Source organism: Clytia hemisphaerica, unplaced genomic scaffold (assembly GCF_902728285.1).
Source record: "Clytia hemisphaerica strain Z4C2 unplaced genomic scaffold, Clytia hemisphaerica genome assembly, whole genome shotgun sequence".
In the NCBI taxonomy this organism is placed as follows: domain Eukaryota; kingdom Metazoa; phylum Cnidaria; class Hydrozoa; order Leptothecata; family Clytiidae; genus Clytia; species Clytia hemisphaerica.
Window position 1 is genome coordinate 685,369 of NW_027103553.1, and position 20,024 is coordinate 705,392.

At 37.8% G+C, this 20,024-nt stretch overlaps 1 protein-coding gene and 1 long non-coding RNA gene across 2 annotated transcripts; one reads left to right on the plus strand and one right to left on the minus strand.

Moving 5' to 3' along the window:
• LOC136800385 (uncharacterized) lies at positions 1–2,346 on the minus strand. The gene is made up of 3 exons (XR_010845702.1): positions 2,256–2,346; positions 1,944–1,999; positions 1–88 (listed from the first exon to the last, which is right to left on the minus strand). It is a non-coding gene; the product is annotated as an uncharacterized lncRNA (long non-coding RNA).
• Positions 2,347–2,681: 335 nt separating this feature from the next.
• LOC136800383 (alpha-parvin-like) lies at positions 2,682–19,517 on the plus strand. The gene is made up of 11 exons (XM_067057028.1): positions 2,682–2,848; positions 14,718–14,804; positions 15,340–15,410; positions 16,305–16,407; positions 16,732–16,994; positions 17,153–17,211; positions 17,436–17,517; positions 17,649–17,717; positions 17,909–18,010; positions 18,377–18,449; positions 19,004–19,517. The coding sequence occupies exons 1-11, from the start codon at positions 2,731–2,733 to the stop codon at positions 19,078–19,080; spliced, it is 1,104 nt and encodes a 367-aa protein (XP_066913129.1). The 5' UTR covers positions 2,682–2,730; the 3' UTR covers positions 19,081–19,517.
• Positions 19,518–20,024: the final 507 nt, after the last annotated feature.

Sequence of the window (20,024 nt, forward strand, 5' to 3'; positions counted from 1 at the left end):
GAAGGATGTTGTGAAGGTTACACTCCAAAAACCTTGGTCCACATCTTTTGCCTTTAGAGTTTTGACACATATGTAGTTGGTGGAAACACTGAAAAAGTAGATGGATAAGAGAATATCAATAATTAACATACCTTTTTCATGTCATTTTTAGATGAGAAGCACTTTATAATTATAGAAATTGACCGCGGCTACTAATTTGCGTATCGTGTGTAAAATTCACACCTGAGAGCTACCCCAATTTTGGGGGTAACCTGCTTGTTTCAATTTTCTTAAAAAGCTTCTGATGAAATCCAATGATTGTTACAGGCCCGTTAGTTTAACATCAGTTGCGTGTAGATTAATGGAAAGAATCCTAAAGAAAAAAATAATGGAACACCTCACGAATGAGAAATTGCTATCAACCAAACAACATGGGTTCATGGGTAAGCGATCGACAGTGACACAACTACTTCACTACTTAGACAAATGTGCAGACTCGATATCCAATGATAAGGTTGTTGACGTAATCTATTTCGACTTCGCAAAGGCATTTGACACCGTTCCACATCGCAGATTACTAAGAAAACTCGAAGCGTATGGTATCAGAGGAAGGGTACTTGGTTGGATGAAAGCATTTTTGTCCGATCGTTACCAATATGTGAAGGTCAATGGAAAGTTATCTAAGAAATGCCAGGTGCAAAGTGGTGTACCACAAGGAAGTGTCTTAGGTCCACTCCTTTTCGTTATTTACATCAATGATCTAGCTGAAGTTACCAACTCAGAAATGTTTCTCTTTGCCGATGACACAAAGCTTGTTGAAGAAATAAATAACGCTGAAGATGCAATTAGACTTCAGCACGATATCGAGGCAATGGAAAAGTGGTCTGGTGACTGGTTGTTGAAATTCCATCCTGACAAGTGCCACGTGTTGACACTAGGGAAATTCTGGAACATTCAACATGCACATCCTTACGAGATCGCTGGCTCTGTCCTAGAACATGTTGATCAAGAGAAGGATCTTGGAGTGATTATTGATAGTGAATTGAATTTCGAAGAACACATCTACACCAAGATCAAGAAGGCTAACTCGATCGTTGGATTGATTAACAGAAGCTTCGACTTCCTTTCTCCCGAGATGCTCCGCACACTTTTCATTGCATTTGTGAGACCTCACCTTGAGTACGCGCAAGCTGTTTGGTCTCCACGACTGATCAAACACTCTGATGCAATTGAAAGTGTCCAACGTAGGGCCACAAGACTTGTCGATGGTTATAGAAACCATTCATATGAAGAACGTTTACAAGTCATGAACCTACCCAGCCTCAAGATCCGGCGTAAAATCGGGGACATGGTGGAAGTATATAAACATCTTAATGTCTATGATAAATCTTCCCTATGTCAGAAACTCGTTCTTCGAAATCGACCTCAACGTAAGCACAATCTCCAAATTAAAGAGGAATTTCGCTGAAGACGGCATTAGAGGATACCAAACGAATTCACTTTACCAAAGGAGCATTGATACTTGGAACAGTTTGGCAACCAATGTTGTAAATGCACCGTCTGTAGGGAAATTCAAACTAGAATTGACAAACGAATGGAAAGATAAGATCTATAAATTGTAATGATGTAAGATTGTTTCATAGAGGTCAATAGACCTGAGAAATACACTTCTATAAATTGAAAAAAAAAAAAATAACTTCTAGCCATTCAAATTTTCAATCAAAAAATTTAATGAAATTTAAAGATTTCTCACACAAATAATTTACTAATCAAGCTAATCAAGTTTCTAAAACTTAAAAGCACAAAGAGGGGGTATCTCCCGGACGAGAATTTTATAACAATACGCATCCCCTATATATCAAAACATATCAGAGGGGGTGCGTGCAGCCTAACCCTGAAGAATCTAATTCTAATTCTAATGTAATTCTGAAATGCTTAGATATGATGATAGAAATGTTTCAAACCTTTTTGTTGAGTTTATTGGAATACTTTCGACCTATCATTTCATCACTTGATGCAACTGAAAAAAAAAGAAGTTGAAATATTTAACTTTTTGAGCAGAAAGTGAAACATGACAAGACTGAAAAACTGAATACATCCGTTAACTGGTTCTTGAAATATATAATTCCTTCGCTCATTTTCCAAGTATAATTGACTTCATTTCAAACCCTTCCATTTTTATCATTTTTCCGCAGTCCCTTGCCTCTACACTAAATCTCTATCTTAACCTTTCCATACGAATTAACAGAACAATCCATTAAAGAAAAATTACTTACTGATACTAATGAGCAGGAAACAAACAACCAAGAGCCTCTTCATTGTCAGTAGCGATAGCGTTGATATAATAAGTGCCACAGCAAACGAGCATCAAAGTCTTAACAGTTAACCGTTTAGTTTGGGAAATTATTTACCGTTTCTTCATTTGATTTGAAATGATAAAATCATCGAACTAAATCTAAGGCACGCTGTTTTTTCGATAGATGCCATTGAAGTTTCTGTATCAGTGATTCAAAGTTTGAATTCACAAATAGCATTTCAGATTCACGCAAATCACACGTGAAAAATAAAGCTCCGCGCCAAAATGACGTCATACATTCGATTATGATATAAAGCATCTCTTATGTGGACGTTTTCCGAAAGTGGGAGTTGTAGGATGAACCAACTTAGCAATCATAACAATGTCATCGAACCTTTCAGTTTTTCTGACGCGCCAGCACTGTGTAAACAAATCGGGATAGGAAAACAACAAAGATGGCGGCCGTTCCACCAAAATCTCCAACTTCACCAAGAACAAATACGTTGAGTAAAAAGGATAAAGGTGGCTTTTTGAGTACATTGAGTAGAAAAAAAGACAAAAGCAAGAAAGAAGGTATATCTTAAAAATTTCAGACATCTTTTTTTGTTAAGTAAAGTACTTATTAGTATAAAACAGACGTTGGTATGTTTTTTTTCTTTTATTATCTTGAGAATTTTTTTAAAGATGTTCATTCAAGTACTTCAAAAGACATCTTTTAAATGATAATCCAATGGAACAATTTGTGTAGTCTAGCTCTGAAAACTATTTTGAAGAACAATTTAATGAGAAAAAGATCTATGGTATAACAGTCGGGTGTTTTAAGATAAAAACTGCAATTATTGCTCTTTTCGGAAATTATTGCCGAAAACAGCAATTTTTTAAACGATGAAATGCTGAATCAGCAAAATGTGTTGTCCTTTTAAGGGCAAAGATGTCAGAGGTGTTTGAAAATTGTAAAATTGCATCGAGAAAAAGGTTTTTCGGGTTTTTAAAAGTGATTTTTTCAATTTTTCGTTGCTCAATAACATGAAAAGTTCTAAAATAATATGTTAAAAGATCCTGCATCGATGCCGAAACACAGCCAGAAAGAGATAAAAAACCCCCGTTGTAAATTTGTTTACATATGACTCGATTTTGCTATCTGCATTTCCAACAAAAACCAGTTGAAAACAAAACTAAACGAGGCACAGTGGGCCTACTTATCGCGAGGGTGTCAAATACCACGTGTTCAATAATAAAATCAACTTTTATTTCCAAAAACGGCAATAATTGCCGAAAACGGCAATAATTGCCGAAAACGGCAATTTCCATTTTTTGAATTTTTTTTACTTTTCTGCTGATTCAGCATTTCATCGTTGAAAAAATTGCCGTTTTCGGCAATAATTTCCGTAAAGAGCAATAATTGCAGTTTTTATCTTAAACACCCGACTGTATAAGGCAGTTTAAAAAAGAATCCTGTTGTTTATACAATGACTGGTGTTCCTTACAACCTTGTCAACTCATCGTACAGTCCAATGGTTTTGTCTGGTGCCAAAAAGTATTATTAGATTACACCAGACAAAACTATCCAGTGTTTGCTTGGTGTTACATATATCATAAGGAATCTTTTGCGCCGCAGACTTTTTCTTTAGCATTTTTATTGCACGCTAGGCCTAGATGCACCAGACTGTTTAGGCGGCAATCCAAAATATGTTGCGTTCGGGTCGTTCATCCGACTGACTATTTATTTACAAGAAAACTCGATTCGGTAAGTCAGTAAAATCGTCAGGTTTTTTTGGGTGCTGTTCGCAGGTTCGGTTCTTTCCCCCCCCCCATAATGGCGGGCACGGGCGAACGAAGCATGTCTTTGAATCATTATTTTTTGTTTACTTAACCCACATTGAGTTTTTCCATGTATCCTTATTGAAATTTTCATGTCAAAAGTCAGCAAAGCGGTAGGGCCAGTACCCTGGGGGCTGAAAATAAGGGCCGCTTTAAGATTATCACATGCGTGCGCACATTTAGGTTGGCAAATTAAAGATGGCGGCATAAGATTCTGTTGACAGTGAAGTCAAGTTTGAAGATATTCTTTATTAGAAAAACAGTTAAAAGCAGTCAAAACGCAATTTACCTTATGAATTGCGTGATTTTGCTGTGCGGCGATGGTTCAACGGATAGAGCGCTGACTTCCGAATCAGAAGGTCTTTCTTTGGTGGTGGTTCGAATCCCACTCGGTGCGAAAATTAGGTTGGTCGAAATTGATGGACAAATGATTGACAGGTATGAAAAGTCAGTCAGAAATGAGAAACTGAGTCTCAGAAACTAAGACAGTCAGAAAAGAGAAAGACAGGATCAGAGATAAGAAAATAAAATAAAAACATGAAGGTACTTTGGGCGATCCGATGTAACTCTTTCCTTACAAAAACCTCCAATCACTACTTCCCCGCCATCTTGTTTCACTTTAAATGCCGTGTTTTAAAATTCCTTAGCTACATTATATGTAGGGAAAAGGTTTTCTCCAGGTTTTTTCAATCCCGGGATTAAACTACGAGGGCGGTTCCGCCCGCTTATTTTTCTTTCGGCGTTGAGCGCCCCGGGGATACTTAACAATAAAAGAGATTTTAAGATTAATGTTGAAAAGCATATTTTTCGATAAATTTAGGTGATACTCAACAAAAAATAAGGTGGTTTTAAACAAATCGTTGACAAATTGGCGTTTCTTTCTGTTCTAATATATGCAAATCACGTCGAAAAAAGAATATATATCCCCTTTACTTTCACTTTCGCTTTCGTGTTACGCGATTCCAATTGGATGAATACCGCTCGCTAACAAATTCTGATTGGCTGTAAGTCTTTAGCTTCGGGATTCTGATTGGATCATTTCCCGCGTCACGGTTGAATTTTGATTGGTTGAAAGTTTCTGAGCGTGAATTCTGATTGGATGAATACCTGAAAAGTAAACAATAGTATGTAAGTATTTTGCTTATCAAAACCTACAGATTTCCAGGGGGTTTTATTTACTTTGTATGACGATAATTAAGCCTACAAAACACCGAGAAAAAAACCCAGCATAGAACAGGTGTATTTTGTAATGTAGAATATGATAGCGTGAATCTTTTTGAAATTCTATGCTAGGATTTTTTCTCAATGCCCCGTAACTATGCCCGGGGTACCCGTTGCTAAGACCTTATGTTAAAAACGAAAGCGATTACGGCAAAAAGTAGCGATTTTCGTAATACCTCAAATATTGATACTTGACTGTACTGGTTGATTGCCGACTTGATTCAGGATTTACTAGATCTTAAAAATCCGACAAAATTTACTACCAACCGACTGGATTTGAAGATGTTTTAGGACCCAAATGGAACATATTTTTGATTGCCGCCTTATGACCTGTCTGTTGTTTGGATTGCTGGTACTTGATTTGTTATATAAGTGTTTATCTGGTGGTGCACGGATCTTCTCCTCTGTAGATCTTTTTCTTGGGAAGTTGCTCTTCAAATTAGTTTTCAAGGCTGGCTTGGTTCAAATTTTTTCATCTGTAACTCAAAATTTAGGTAATTTCTCATAGTTTATGAAAATGTTAATTTCACTTTAAAAAACGTGCTGGGTTAAATCAAATCAAAGCAAATTCATACGGTAGATTCGTCTAACAGGCTAGCTCTAAAGCTTTAAAACAGCATCTAATAACATGAAAACCAGAATATGATTATTCAATGGGAATCAAAACTATAAAGTGCACTTACAAACATCAATTTGTCAGATCTAACAAAATTGTCATCATTCAGCATCATTGACAATAAAAAAAACAATTTTCTGTCAAGAGCCTTGTAAACATTCCAACAACTTTCAATGTTCTATCACAGCTAAGTCTACCATTTTTAGCGCGGTTCGAGGATTGAGCCGAAAACGCTCTCAGAATGCCGGCAAGCTCCCGCACGGGTGAAAAACTTTAATCTGTCAATCATTTTCTCAAGGGAAGAGTATGCGAAGCGATTCTAGCTTTACAATAGTGCTGCGGATCATCAATGGATAGTATTCAATTATCATTATTCCTTTATTGCTCCGGCCTAGGAGCCTTAAATTCTCTCTCGTCCGACGACGCTCAAGACATTTTTTGTTTGTTTATCTAATCCGATAATCTATTCCGATTTAATAAAAACGGATTACCTGATTCAAATAATACTGTGATTTGATTGGCCGAAAGTATTTAAGAAAAAGATGGCTGCCGAAAGTGGATTAGTTGACTGTGTAGCAAATAATGGCAAATCTCAGTGAAAAATTGATCATTTTCATCATTATTCATGATGTTTTGGACATGATTTATGAAAAGTTTGATGCATACTGGCTCTCTAACAATTTGGAAAGACTTTGGAGAAATTTTGGCCATGAATCGTCAGCTGATCGAGTGCTTAAAAAATCTTGCATGTGGCTAACCATAAAATTCTGTTGGTAACTTGACAATGAAACTTTCAAACATTGGAATTTTAAAAGAGAATACTAAAATTACTACATTACAGTGAAAATTTGAAAACGATCTGAGTAGTTTTTGTGGTGTTATGTTATGGCTGAAAATGATCCTGTTTTGTATTCATCATTGTTGACTACTGGCGACCGTTCCTTTTGATTCTTCAAACCCGACACATATTTTTTACAAACATATCACTATGAGAATTCAATAAAGAATACTAAAACACAATTCCTGTGTAAATTTGAACAAGAATGGAGAAATTTTCAGAGTTTTATGGCTGAAAATGATCGTTTTTGGACTTTTTGTAGTCGTAATTTCATTGCGGCTGGCGACCGTTCCTTTTGATTTTTCAAACCCGACACAGATTTTTTACAAACATATCGCTATGAGAATTCAGTAAAGGATACGAAAACACAATTCCTTTTTAAATTTGAACAAGATTGGAGAAATTTTCACAGGTTTTTGGACTTTGTCGTAATTTCATTGCGGCTGGCGACCGTTCCTTTTGATTTTTCAAACCGACACAGATTTTTTACAAACATATCGCTATGAGAATTCAGTAAAGGATACGAAAACACAATTCCTTTGGATAAAAGTATCATTCAGTTAATTTCTATTTAGTATAACGAATGTATTGATCTAAACGATAAGATAAATATATGTACAGTAACATAACAATGACTCCATTATCGTACATCCCCCTCCAGTTCATGGCGTAAATAAAAGTCACTGAACTCATAATCAACTGTCTGTCCGGGATCAGGTAAATAACAGTCTGTGAATGTGCACATCAAATGTCCTCTATAAGGTTCATGAGTAAAATATCGTAAAGAAAAAAAAAATACTAGTAAATCAAATCCAATGTCCTGATTCCGGTTCATATCTGGGAGGGGGTCGTCTAAATCGAGTGGGACGGGAAGGGACGTCTAGTGTGGCCGGAGGTGTCATCACCTGAGTTGATGTTGACGGCGGTTCGACCAATAGTGGGGCCGGAGGGGTTGGTATTTCTGACGCGTCTGGTAGAGAAGGAGGTACCACCATGGTGACTGTACGGGAGGTTGTCTGCGTAGGAGCTGATTGATTGACGAGCGGCGGAGCTGTTGGACGAGGTTGCTGCGAAGGTTGCAAGTGGACGAAGTTCTTACTGGTGATGTCTGCAGATGCTGGAAGAAATTGCCGTAGATGGCGTCTGTTACGGCGTGTCACTCTTCCGGTACCATCCACCTTCAAAGAGTAACTGTCATTGCCATGTGTCTCAACAACAGTTCCTGATCGATCCCAACGTTTTGGATGGTTACCGCTTTGGTTTTGAATATAGCAGCGGTGTCCAGGAGTCAAATTCGGTAGTGCGTGTGCATGCTCGTTTCTCTTCTCTGCGGAGTGGTGGAAGCGTTCCCGAAGTGCCTCTTCTTTCTTGGCCCATGCGTCTCGCCACAAAGGTTGGATATTAGGGTTGGTAAACTTGTCCAGGCGACTGGCGAAGGCAAATGCATCTCTGATAGGTCTTCCGAATACGATTTGGGCTGGAGATAACTCACAATCACGATCAGGGGTGTTGCGAAGTTGCATCATGGCGCGGAGGAAGCGATCAGTATCGAGGCTACCACCAGGTCCAGTGTTTGATCGTAGCAGACGTTTAGCAGATTTTACAGCAACCTCAGCGCGTCCGTTCGACTGGGGATTGTAGGCCGAGGAGATACGATGGTTGACGCCACATTTCTTCAAGAAGGTCTCCGTAGCATTGGATATGAATTCAGGACCACCGTCACTCGAGATTTCAGTTGGCACGCCAAATCGGGAAAAATAGTTACGTAAGCATGCGATGAGGCCCTCTGATCCAGATTGAGGAGAGCCGTGCGGAGCTTTGAATACGTCTGACCATCCTGACAGTCTATCACCGACGACCAGGTAGTGTTGGGCTGCAGAGTCAAAGTAATCGGCATGAATCATCTCGAACGGAGTTGATGGTGGGTTAGAGACAATTGCTGGAAGTGGCAGGTTAGACGGAGCGTTTTTGTTGCAGTCTTGACAGGATTGTCGCACACGTTCAATGTCCTCTGTGATACCAGGCCAAAAGATGATTGTTCTAGCACGGGCACCCATTGTCGATACTCCCTGATGTGCTGAATGGAGAACTGCAAGGGTAGCCGGGCGAAGAGATGGTGGGATAACAGCACGGTCATCGAAAACTACTACACCGTCAGTTAGGTATAAGCCATGCCGGTATCTCCAGTAGGAGGCTACTGTCTCGTTTGTGCGACTTTCTTCTGGAAAACCACACAAGATTGCGTCTACTAGGGCACTCATCCCAGGATCCTGTGAAGTTGCATTGGCGATTCGGTCCCAGGTCAAGGATATAACCGACTCTGTGTCACGACGAGTTGCAGCTGCAATGAATGCTTCAACACGGTCTTCCTCGACTTGATCATGTGCGTTTCCAGAGGGTTTGCGCGATGTGGCGTTGGCAGCTAGATTAGTTTTGCCTGGTAGATGGACAATACGGAAATACCAAGGCAGGGTACGACGCTTAAGACGTAGCAATCTGGTGTTTGTGATTTCATCGAGACTCGTCTTGTCGGAAAATATCTTAGTCAAGGGTTCATGATCTGTGGCGACGGTTAAATCATTACACCCCTCAATAGCAGCATAGTTCTCCTCGGAAGATTGAAGGAATCGGGAGCCGGCAAGAGTTATGCGCCAGCCATCCTCGCAGCATGACGGAACGGTAGCATCACACTCACAATGTTTCTGGAAGAGAAAGTAGCCCATGCCTTTCTTCGACCAATCAGTTCTGACACAGGTTGTTTTATCAAGATCAAAAATTTCAACTCCAGATTTAATATCATCAATAATGCATTGTTTTGAAAGTTCAAATGCAGCGTCAAGTTCTGGGGTCCACCGAAACTGAAATCTGGGAGACAAAAACCGTCGAAAGGGCTCAAGATGCTTTCTTAGTTGAGCGTAATTTGCCACTTGATTAACAAGACCAAACCAGCTTCTCACATCGGTTGTCGAGGTCGGAGTCGGAAAGTTTTTAATCGAATCAAAATACTTTGGGAGGGGCTCTATGCGGTCCTCTGAAATACGGAAACCAGCGAAGTCAACTGCTCTCTTGGCAAAACTCTTTCTCTCCGTTCGAATTCAGCGAGGATAGCGTCCAACCTTCGATTGTAACCTTCACCGGAGGAGAGGAATCCCTGTGGGAGACGTTTGTAGCGCCACCGACCAAGAGTGTGATGAAGGTGGTGAGAGGGCGGTCGGCTTCACGGAGGGGTACGCTGTGGAAGCCGTTCCAGGCATCAGTCACGGTCTTCCAAGTGTTTCTGGGTACCCGTTGAGCAACATGGAATGGGGCTTCTGAATTGTGGGTTTCACGTTTGCAGAACTTGTTTAGTGGCGAGAGGTCGACAGTGCGTCTTGGGTTACCATCCGGTTTTCGAGTAACGACCATTCGGTGACACCAATCTACAGGTTCTCCGATGGGAACACGTTCAATTACGCCCAAAGCTTCGTCACGATGCAAATCAGATTCAACAGTCTTTTGCCAGTGCAGGGGTATCGGAGTAGCCTTGTGACATGCGATTGGTTTGACATCGTCCTTGATATGAATCTCAACTGGCGGTCCTGTCATTGAAGGAAGAAGCTGATGCGGGCACCTGTTGAAAGTTGAGCTCTTGTAACGATCTAAGAGCCAAGCTTTCATTTTGCTATTGTTCTCAGGTGTGCACAGAAAGGGAAACTCGTCTGGCTTATCAGGAACTGGTGTGCGTTTAGGACAATCACAAATGCCACCGTCATCTTTGGTGGCGCCGCAAATCATACCAGAACTCACAGAAGTGTCAATGTTCTGGGTTGAGCTTTGCTCTTTATCTTGGAACATACCGATTTGTGGAAAATTTCTATTGAGAATTCCCAAATCTAACATAGTGTCATAAGAAAGGTACAAAGACTTGACATCCTTGCTAACATAAATCATAGATTGACACGAAACCTTTTTCCCATTGGGAGATCTTCCTGTCAACTTTGCAAAGAAGGCTCCCTCGATTTTAATTGGTGACTTGTTGGCAGCACTCAACGACAAGGAAACTGGTGACAAGTCAGCTTTCGTAAAGCCAGCATTCAAGAATTGGCTAAGCGACCAAAGATTTGATTGGGCACCAGAGTCTGCCACCGCAGTAACTGATGTAGAAGCGTTTTTTGATGAAAGTTCAAGTTGAATGCGAGGGTGTTCCTTGATGTCGGAGCGTCTCCACTCTCCCTTGTTGAAGATATGATGACCAAGCGGAATCGATCGAACGGTTGATATTTGACCAACTGGGTCACTGTCGGAGGCTATAGCACTGGTCTCAGCATGATCACTGGCTCTTGATTTCTTCCAGCACAACTCACATTTCTTGTGGGGATTTCGGTTCCACCCTCTCGACTTTTTGGTGTAAACGTTGAAAGTATTACCACAATCTGGGCACTTGGCAGTCTTTGAACGATCTGCACGAGATGGGGATTGGCTACGTCCAAAGGATTGACGGTTTGAACGACGGTAAGATGACAATGCAGATAAGGAAGGTGAATTTGAATTAGCATTACGTGCAATCTCTCTGCTCTCGATAAATGCAATGACTTGAGCAATTGATTTCACCTGAATGTCCTCAGAGCTTAACGCCTCACGACGAATATCACTATCAGCAATGCCGTTAAGCAGGACGTCTCGAATCATCTCATCAGTATAATACACTTCACCTGTCACATCGTTATTACAATTTCCACAATTATTGTTAAAGTTAACAGTAAATTCACACACTTCAGCTTTTCCTTGCACTCTAGCCGCAAATGTTCGAAATGGCTCATCAGGGTCTTGTCGCATAACACTTAGTTCCGAGCGAAGGACTCCAAGTGCAACTGGTACCACAGCAACGGATTTCAACACTTGTAAAGCCTCGGCTACAGGTTTGGTAGTGAAAGCAGGTTCCGCACGGAGCAATATGTTTCCCAACTGTTCAGTTGTACATTCTAATAACTGCCCTGCGGCGATATCATCCCGAATTCCAGATCCTGTACGGTAAGTCTCCCAACGACGTTGAAAAGCGTTCCAGTCTTCATTGGTGCAGTTGAGCTGTAGCTTTGGACGGTCAAGTTTCGGGCCTCTTACGGGAGGAGCTGCTGGTTGCGGTACTACCATGTGTGTGTATGTGTGAGCGTTCAAGATTGCTGCAGCCCCAACTACATCGACATCGTCAGTGGCAAACCCACAACCAGGGATTGGGCAATTCAAAACAGTCATGATGCAGTGATAAGGATCAATACATGGATAAAAGTATCATTCAGTTAATTTCTATTTAGTATAACGAATGTATTGATCTAAACGATAAGATAAATATATGTACAGTAACGTAACAATGACTCCATTATCGTACATCCTTCTTAAATTTGAACAAGATCGGAGAAATTTTTGCAGTGTTATGGCTGAAATGATCGTTTTTGGACTTTGTCGTAATTTCATCGCGGCTTGCGACCGTTCCTTTTGATTTTTCAAACCCGACACAGATTTTTTACAAACATATCACTATGGGAATTCAATAAAGTATACTAAAACACAATTCCTGTGTAAATTTGAACAAGATCGGAGAAATTTTCACAGTGTTATAACTGAAAATTATTTTTCGGACTTTGTAGTAATTTCATTGCGGCTGGCAACCGTTCCTTTTGATTTTTCAAACCCGACACAGATTTTTTACAAACATATCGTTATGAGAATTCAGTAAAGGATACGAAAACACAATTCCTTTTTAAATTGAACAAGATTGGAAATTTTGTCGCAGTGTTATGGCTGAAATGATCGTTTTTGGACTTTGTCGTAATTTTATCGCGGCTTGCGACCGTTCCTTTTGATTTTTCAAACCCGACACAGATTTTTTACAAACATATCACTATGAGAATTTAGTAAAGTATACTAAAACACAATTCCGTGTAAATTTGAACAAGATCGGAGAAATTTTCACAGTGTTATAACTGAAAATTATTTTTTGGACTTTGTCATACTTAAATCGTAGAAATTTTAGCGAGACTTATTTTAGCGAAAATAGGGAGAACTCGCTAAAACGCTAAAATTAGTCTCGCTAAAATTTCTACGAATAAAGTAATTTCATTGGCTGGGGCGACCATTCCTTTTGAAGATCTTTCAAACAGGAAACAGGTTTTTTCCAAATATACCACTATTCATAACATACACACTATTGTACCATTTTATTTGGTTTATCCTACTCTTCCAAGTATTATCCCAACAGAAAAAATAATGCTTAGCTCAAAGCCGTGGCCTCTAATTTAGGCTATTTTTCTCCCCAAAATTTTATCCGGACCAATCAAATCAACGGCGCATCATGGCTTCGCTATTGGCAAGTTTAGAAAAAAATTAATTTACAGTATAAGAACTTGGAAATATTCACTTCTAAATATTCATCTCCTTTAGCTCCAATTTTGAACTTTTTAGTCGAGGATGAGTGGGCGGGGGTGGGGTTGGTTCTTTAGGCAAGAAAGTGCATGTGTAATCACTTAGAAGAGCTAAACTTCCAGCTGGTTTATTTATTTGTTAAGATTACTTCTCATACTCGCTCTGCAATAGAATTATTACTTTGCTTTCTGATCTGTTCTGATTAGTAGTTTGTGGGCAACATTCTAACACAACTAACTCAACAAGCTCATCTTTCACATCTTTTAATCTCTTCAGCCGGAGCTTCCAGCGCAGCTGGTTTATTTTCATTCCTAGAACTTTTGCAAAAAAAAAAGGAAAAATAGAAAAGTTGTATTTTTTACTGCTCTATTCACATACTGAATTTGAACGATCTTCTATGTGGCATTTTTTTGTAAGCTTCAAAAAACTGATTTTTGTCCCGCCTTTGCGGGACTTTGGCTTAAGTGCTTGCGTGCAGCATAGGGTACAAAGTCTAAACATGCGTTTCCTGTAATTTTTGTATGAAGAGTTAGGTCTATACTGTCTGACATGTATCTTGTTTGACATGTATCTTGTTATATCGACACTGGATCTGCAAAGTAGTTAAAACAAACCTTCCAGTTAAAGTCCATACAGGGGGTGGACAACGGCGGCAATATATACAAGAGTTGAAACTCCTGGATTTCCAATACAAAATCAATTTTTTGGTGGAAAAATCTGGAATTTCTGATACTTTTTTCAAAATTTTGACAAATTAATGTGGAATTTCCAAGGGTTCAAATAAAATATTGAGTGGAATTTCCGAAGCACTTTGAAGAATTGACTGGATTTCTGAGTGCTTTTTTTATCTGAAAATTCCTGTCGTCCACCCCCTACCGTAACTTGGTCTAATTCCAACACGCCTCCTCTAAATCCGACACCCTTTTTATCAGCTGAAATTGATAGAAAGGTTGAAACTGTTTTTCTTCGCTTAGTGGTCAGAGAGGAATAATCCTTTTTCAATCAGTGATTCAAGCTTTCATATTATTTCTTTCTCTAAAGAAGGGTGTCGGAATTAGACAAGGGATGTCAATATTAGACCAACTTACAGTATATCAAATTTTTTCTGGAAGAGCCCAATGAAATTCTTGCACATACGACGTTGATTGCCGGCAGTATGGCGGTTACATTAAATTCAAAAGGAAACCAGGTTCTTTTATTACTTTCGGTTCACTGTAAAAAGGTCTACTAAAAAATTCCTCACGTGCAAAATTTGTTTTGATTTGGATATCTTCCTGAAAAGTATGCTAATTAGTTTTTTAGTGATGACTACATCGTTAAAGTTTTTTTTCAAACATAACACTTCACATTCCTCATATATCAACAATCTGTGATCGGGAGAGTACAATTTACTGATTGATTGGTAAATCTGGTATCTATTTGTTTATGTTTGATTTTTTGTTTTAAAGACCAGCGTACAGCTATGTCGAAACAACAAGATGCATGTCAAGGTTAGACGAATCTACAGTATAAAAGGTTCTTATTGATTTTAATGTTTTTTGTTTTAGTTGCTGAGCTAGAGGATGAAGGACGTAATGCTATTGATGGACCAACATCTCCACTCATTGAAAACTCACCAGATGCTTTTTTTCTTGGTAGGATTCACCAATTTTTTTCTATTCATTACATTATACACAATAGTATAGTAGTGTAGTGGTCATCAGCCTTGACTTTCGTGTAGATAGAATTCAACTCTAATACAAGATTGTTTGGGAGATATGTCCGGCTCTGTAGTCTGGTTGCTAATACTTGTCAGGCTTGGCCATGGGACTGTTCCCTCTAGTTGTTTAAGTATAGTCACTGTCAGCAGTGCTGTGTGTCATGAGCAAGAGTTGGCAGAGTCAGGTAAGGGCAGTAATTTCCCTATTGTAGGATTGTGAATTCTATCCTGGATAGGGCCTATTCTGTTCATTGGAAGGACTCATCTCATCTCATCTCTCTCATATATTGCATTCTAATTATCACAGGGATCTCTGCCCCTTCCTTTTAAATTTACTTATCTTTTCATGTACCAACCTCTCTTGGATTGGGTAATTTCCTGGCATAAAAAAAATTCCAAACAAACTTCAAAGCAAACTTCCTGACTATTGAAATTTCTTTTTTCTAATTTTATACAATTTGTCTTTTCAGATGAGGGAGAAGAAAGATATATGGTTGAACAAAGATCTATGGAAGATCCAAGAGTCTTAGAACTTTGTAATGTAAGTTCCTCTGCATAATTAGATCTGTATATGTAGTGTCGTCCACTTTTGTTGGTTAAAACAAGCATCCCATGATGATACAGGACTTTTCCAATTCCTTTTCTTTTTTTATTCTTGTTCTTTTCTTTGCTCTATTTTTCCTTCTCTAAATTAATCTAGCTCCTCTATTTGTCTTTCTATTTTTCCGCTTTCTGGTAACCAATTCCCCAGGTATTTGTATTCACTTGTCTTCTCCACCTTCCCCTTTCTCAATTTTATTTCTGGCTCCTGGTTTGCATCTTTGCCAGTCTTCACTATCATGTAGCTTGTTTTGCCTTTATCAATGTTGAATGTGAATTTCTTTTCATCTTTCATAATTCATAGTTTATGACCAACTTTTTCTGCATCTGTTATCCTACCTTTCATTGCAACGTCATCAACATATACAAGGCTATCCACTTCAGCATTCGGAGCAACTGTCATGCCTGTTAGTTCTCCTAATTGTTTATTTTTGACGTACTGCTACAACATAACATAGGGCCGATATATTTTGTTACTGCATTCATAGGCCAACCAAAAGCTTGTCTTTTGATAGTAATCTACCCTAAAGTAGGGGAAGGCACAACTCTTACTCCCTAGATTCCACTTTCCTTTGACCCTTCTTTTTAATTTTTTAAAATTTTTAAACAGTGAGGCATCAAGTACAGTCAGAAAACTAAGAGATGTTGTAAAATATGGGTGTTTTTTTTGGCATAGTGGGCCTTCAATTTATAAATAATTTCGAGCAAAAAACGAATCAAAATCTTAAAACAGCTTACATTTTTTTAGAAATTGGGGAAGGGGGGAAGTACTATAATTTGAAATTTCGAAAATGGAACATAGAAACATGAGTGAATTTAGTAATTTACATTTCAGATTCTGAAAGACTGGGTGAATGATGTATTAGCAGATACGCGTGTTGTTGTCAAAAGCATTGATGAAGATTTCAATGATGGTCAGGTGTTGGCTATGTTAATCGGTAAGGTTATATGCGTCTTCATCTTTTGTTTGACTTCATAGTAAACAATAAACATGTGTTAAAAAGAAAAACTTTCTATTTTGAAATTGTTTCATCAAAATTTTCTGATTCAAAGGCAATTAAAAGTTTTTACTGTAGTTAATATGTAATGGCCTTTTCTCTGACAACGATTCCAGACAAATTGTGAGCTTGTGAGCTACATATTTCTTACTTAACGAGCCACCTAATTCTAATATTATAACTAGGAAAATTCATATTTGGTTGGTAAAAGAAAAAAATTGAGTAAGAGAGGTTGCTCAAATTTCTATATTCATTCTTCTGTAGAGAAACTTGCCGGTATCGATCTTGGAGTTTTAACTGAAGTCACACAATCCGTGGAATTACAGAAACAAAAACTGGCAACACTCCTTGAAGAAGTCAACAAATTACTTGCACTTCCTCTTCACGGCTCACAATCATGGAATGTAGATTTGATTCATTCCAAACATCTACCTGCTATTCTTCATTTGTTGGTCAACCTTGCCAGACAATATAATTGTCCATTTAAATTACCAAATAATGTGATCATTAATGTTGTAGTTGTACAAGTAAGTTCATTTTAGTTTCGTTTGGATTTCCTTAAAAGACAACTCTATACAGCATCTTTATGACTAGCAAAGACAGTAAATGAAAAATCCATCGATAATCTTTCATTGTTGATAGTGCTATTCAAAATCATATAAAAAGTTCCTTTTATTTTCTCTAGAAACGCGGAGGTATCTTGAGAAGTAAAACCGTCCCTGAAGACGTTACAGGAAATTACGGGTATGTTTTTGTTCAAGTCTTGAATACTCAACAATGAATCCCTAGAAGACTTTAAAGATTCTTGGTCCAAACAAATACGTTTTTATAGGCTCTTGTATCATCATCTTCGCTTTTATAAAGGTTATTGTTCCTAGTTGTTGGGATGTTTGTTTGGAATGGGAAATTCAAATGATTGTTTAAACTGTTCTATTTAAATTATATGATTCATTGTTGCTATTTTATAGTGACCGTGACAAGAAAGCTGAACGTGACGCTTTCGATACGTTGTTTGATCACGCTCCAGAAAAATTAGTCGTTGTAAAAAAGGTACACCACTATGTTGTTTTAAACTTTTCTGGGAATATCTACTTCTCCAATAGATTTCAGATTGAAATTCATCACTGTAGTCATTTTTGTAAGTCGATTTTTTATAAAAGTTTCCTCATCTTTCTTTTTAGTCACTGCAAGGATTTGTGAACAAACACTTGAGTAAATTGGACCTTCATATTCAAAATCTTGATAATCAGGTATATGTTCGCCTATAGGAATTGCTATGGCAAATCATTCAACACTTATTTAAATTCCTAAATTTTGGTCTGATTTTCACTCAAAATTTAACATATTGTAGTGACCGTTTTGAAAATTGATTTCTGGTCCCAATCAATCTCAATCCTCTTCATATTTCATATTAGAATATATTGTCTTCTATTCTTTACAGTTCAGTGATGGAGTGAACTTCATTTTGTTGGTTGGGCTTTTGGAGGGTTACTATGTTCCCTTACATCTCTTCAGCATGACTCCTAACTCGTTCGATCAAAAGGTATGTGTTTTAATGTAATTTCACTACTGTAGTGGTGAGGGTTGGTTAAAGGAGTTCCATATTAAACAGTGTTAATGTTCTTCCACATGAGACAGATTTCGGCTCAGCAAAGTAAATGTAGAAGTTTTTTCGTCCTAAAATTTCTGAATTATTCACCAAAATTACAAGAATGTGTGCTAATTTGCTGTGTGTCTGTTTTTTGCCTCAGGTCAGAAAATGGTAAAATGAATTCCGTTGCATTCTGGATTCTAGGCTAGCGAAATCTTAGCAAATATCGCGTATTGATCTGCATATTGGGTCGGAAAATTAACCTTTACCGGGAAAGACCCATTCTTAGTATTCTTTAAAATATTAAAAAAATTTTAGGTACACAATGTTGAGTTTGCTTTACAACTGGTTGAAGATGCAGGATTACCGAAACCCCGTTCTAAACCTGAAGGTACATTATCCGTATCATTTAGGCCGTGACAACTTATTTTCTTGATAGTTCTGAATATAATATAATTACTATTTATACCTTCTTTTTTAGCCGGAAGGCTTTAGCGTACCGGGTGGTTCAAAAAAAAAACTTCGGACGTTTATTGTTTTCTTGAGACCGAATAAATTCTTGAACGACCCTAAAAATACCTTTATTAGATAGAGGATAACTTAAATTTTGAGGTATATTTTTTTAAATTAGGTTTAGTAGTTTTAGAGTTAAAGCTTTTCAAAGTCAAAATTCACTTTTCGAAAATTGGAAAATACGTCAAAAAGGGGGATTAAATATCATCAATTAACGAGAAGCCAACAAACGTCCGAAGTTTTTTTTGTGCCAACCGGTACTGGTAGGTCCCGGTTGTGAGGTTATTATTTTGGCCAAGTCTAAGATATTCTGATACTAATTCATTGAAATCGAATTCAAATAACCTTGTTAATGATCTCTGCTTACCTGGCGTTCGTACCTGGTAGACAATTTTCATAAATCATTAAATGGCTTGTTTTGTTTTTTTTTAGATATCGTCAATGGTGATTTGAAGTCAATGCTTCGTGTTTTATATTCTTTGTTCACGAAATACAAGAATTTGAAATAGAACAATAAGATGGTGCAACTACCGCATACAGAACCTTCTATTTAAAGAATCTTAAATTTAGAATTTCTATATTTATTTTTTATACTGCAATAATTTTTTGAGCTAATTTGAAATGTTACATATGTCGTTCGTATCATCAGCAATGAGAAGCTCCTTTTGAACCTTTCTACAAATTCAATTCAGAAGATATATGGATAAAATCTAATTTCTAAGAAAACTGATAAAAATTGCTTCTTATATTTGAAGTCTAAGCCATCTGTACATAAAGGCTATTTTTCAATTAAAATAAGGTCATTAAATAGTTTTATCGTTGGGTTCGGCTTAATGACGCCCTTTTATGTTATTTTGACCACACTCAAAATATTTTTTATCGAACATATTTTGTACATAAAACCTTTTTTCGCCTGTCTTGAAAATACAATCTACTAAAAAATTTACGCAATGAAGATTTTTGTTTTTGTCTATTCTCTTTTTTGTAAACAATTTTATTTTATAGTTTATTTTCGTCCTTCTTCAAGGAACGCTGCACAAATAGTTTTGAGTTTATTTCTTGGTATGTTTTGGGATATGCCTTCTTTTAGTATAGTAGAGTGATTCATTAACATTTCTCAACATGAGGGATTCCCCCTGGTATAAATTTCGAAGATCAACAATAATCTTAAATATAGGGCGAAGATCATCGGCATTTTATTTAAAGTATTTGTGATGCTTTAGAGGAATAAGGAGCTTTGTCATCTTGTGACTGGGTATAAAAACGGTTGTCCGAAATATCAAGCATGAAGTTAGGCCGTACCAATCTATTACCCAGAGTCACCGGGTGTGATGCCGTGTGGAATCTGTGAGTATTTCACCGCCATTTAATTTAATAAAGTAATTGGTTAAAAGTCACATGACGTGGTTGCCGAAACCAAGATTCACGTCATAAAGATTGATGAAATTGATTA

Bases quoted from the DNA above. Each gene is read 5' to 3' on its own strand.
- LOC136800383 (XM_067057028.1), top strand. From the start codon at position 2,731: ATGGCGGCCGTTCCACCAAAATCTCCAACTTCACCAAGAACAAATACG. The intron at 17,212-17,435 runs GTATGTTTTTGT...GCTATTTTATAG, and splicing joins GACGTTACAGGAAATTACGG to TGACCGTGACAAGAAAGCTG. The intron at 18,450-19,003 runs GTACATTATCCG...GTTTTTTTTTAG, and splicing joins ACCCCGTTCTAAACCTGAAG to ATATCGTCAATGGTGATTTG.